Raw genomic sequence first — 992 nt, 5'->3', positions numbered from 1 at the left:
TTATACCGAATCAGTTTTAGGTTCGCATCTATATGCCATAATGAATTGGGTGTTGGCACTTTATATGTTCTGCGATGTATTGCATTACTCCATCTGCTAGCAGTACCAATAGGGTCGATTTCAGATAAAAATCTTCTAACTTTTCGCCTTTGAACTACTTTTCCTTTAGCCTTTAAGTAAGCTGTTATCATCTGTTTAAAATAATAAGCTATAAAAATCTGTAAAAACTGTAAAATCAATAAATTTAAAATTTAAAGATGAAAAAATAAAAACATACATTACTTCCACTATTCGGATATTGAGCATGTAAATCGGAGATTTCCCGACGCAACTCTGCATCACTGCCATTGTAATATTTATTTCGTATTTTAATGCCAAATGAATAACATTTTTTATATACTAGATTTATAGAACAACTAAAATGTCTCGCCATTTCTTTGGCAATATAATTTTCCTGTATAAGAAATTGTAACTGTTCTTTACTTATTTGGACTTTTGGTCTACCCCTATCTAAAAAACAATGTTTATTAATAAGTAATGTTATTATTGCTTTGAAAAGAAATAATAGAATAATAATAATAATAATAGAATAGAATAATACTATTATTGCTTTTTTAAGTACTAAACTTACTTAAATTATTTAATCTCGGTGCAACATAACTTCTGCTTCTGTTACTCATAATACTTTGAACAAGATTATTATCACATATTTGTTGGAGTCTATCACAATTATTCTTCAAAGTATTGAATGTATCATCACTAATAACATTACGAATCCTTTGCAAATTGCTATTACTTTCGGAAATGATTTGTAGAGCTGCGGAAAATTCTTCGTTTTCGATTAATCTAATAGACTCTAAAATTTTCCTCTCAATAGTAGACAGAACATGGTTTAAACTTCTATTCATTTTTATATCTTCAATTTAGTTAACACTTCAATTTAATTTAATTTAACCTATAAAGTGTTGAAACTTGTGCAAAGAAAAACATAA

The 992-nt window shown here is 27.4% G+C and overlaps 1 protein-coding gene across 1 annotated transcript in view; it reads right to left on the bottom strand.

The window, feature by feature from the left end:
- Positions 1 to 928, bottom strand: part of LOC105449500 — a 3148-nt gene extending 2220 nt beyond the window's left edge. The window contains exons 1-3 of the mRNA XM_011688755.1: positions 632 to 928; positions 278 to 510; positions 7 to 191 (exon numbers count right to left, since the gene is read on the bottom strand). Coding sequence (XP_011687057.1) covers positions 7 to 191; positions 278 to 510; positions 632 to 908 — 695 coding nt within the window. The 5' untranslated portion in view covers positions 909 to 928. The remainder of the gene's footprint in view (positions 1 to 6; positions 192 to 277; positions 511 to 631) is intronic.
- Between the last annotated feature and the right edge of the window lie 64 nt (positions 929 to 992).

Source organism: Wasmannia auropunctata, unplaced genomic scaffold (assembly GCF_000956235.1).
Source record: "Wasmannia auropunctata unplaced genomic scaffold, wasmannia.A_1.0 LD336076.1, whole genome shotgun sequence".
Taxonomy (NCBI): Eukaryota; Metazoa; Arthropoda; class Insecta; order Hymenoptera; family Formicidae; genus Wasmannia; species Wasmannia auropunctata.
Note: the sequence above shows the minus strand (reverse complement) of the source record. Positions and strands in the feature narration are given on the sequence as shown.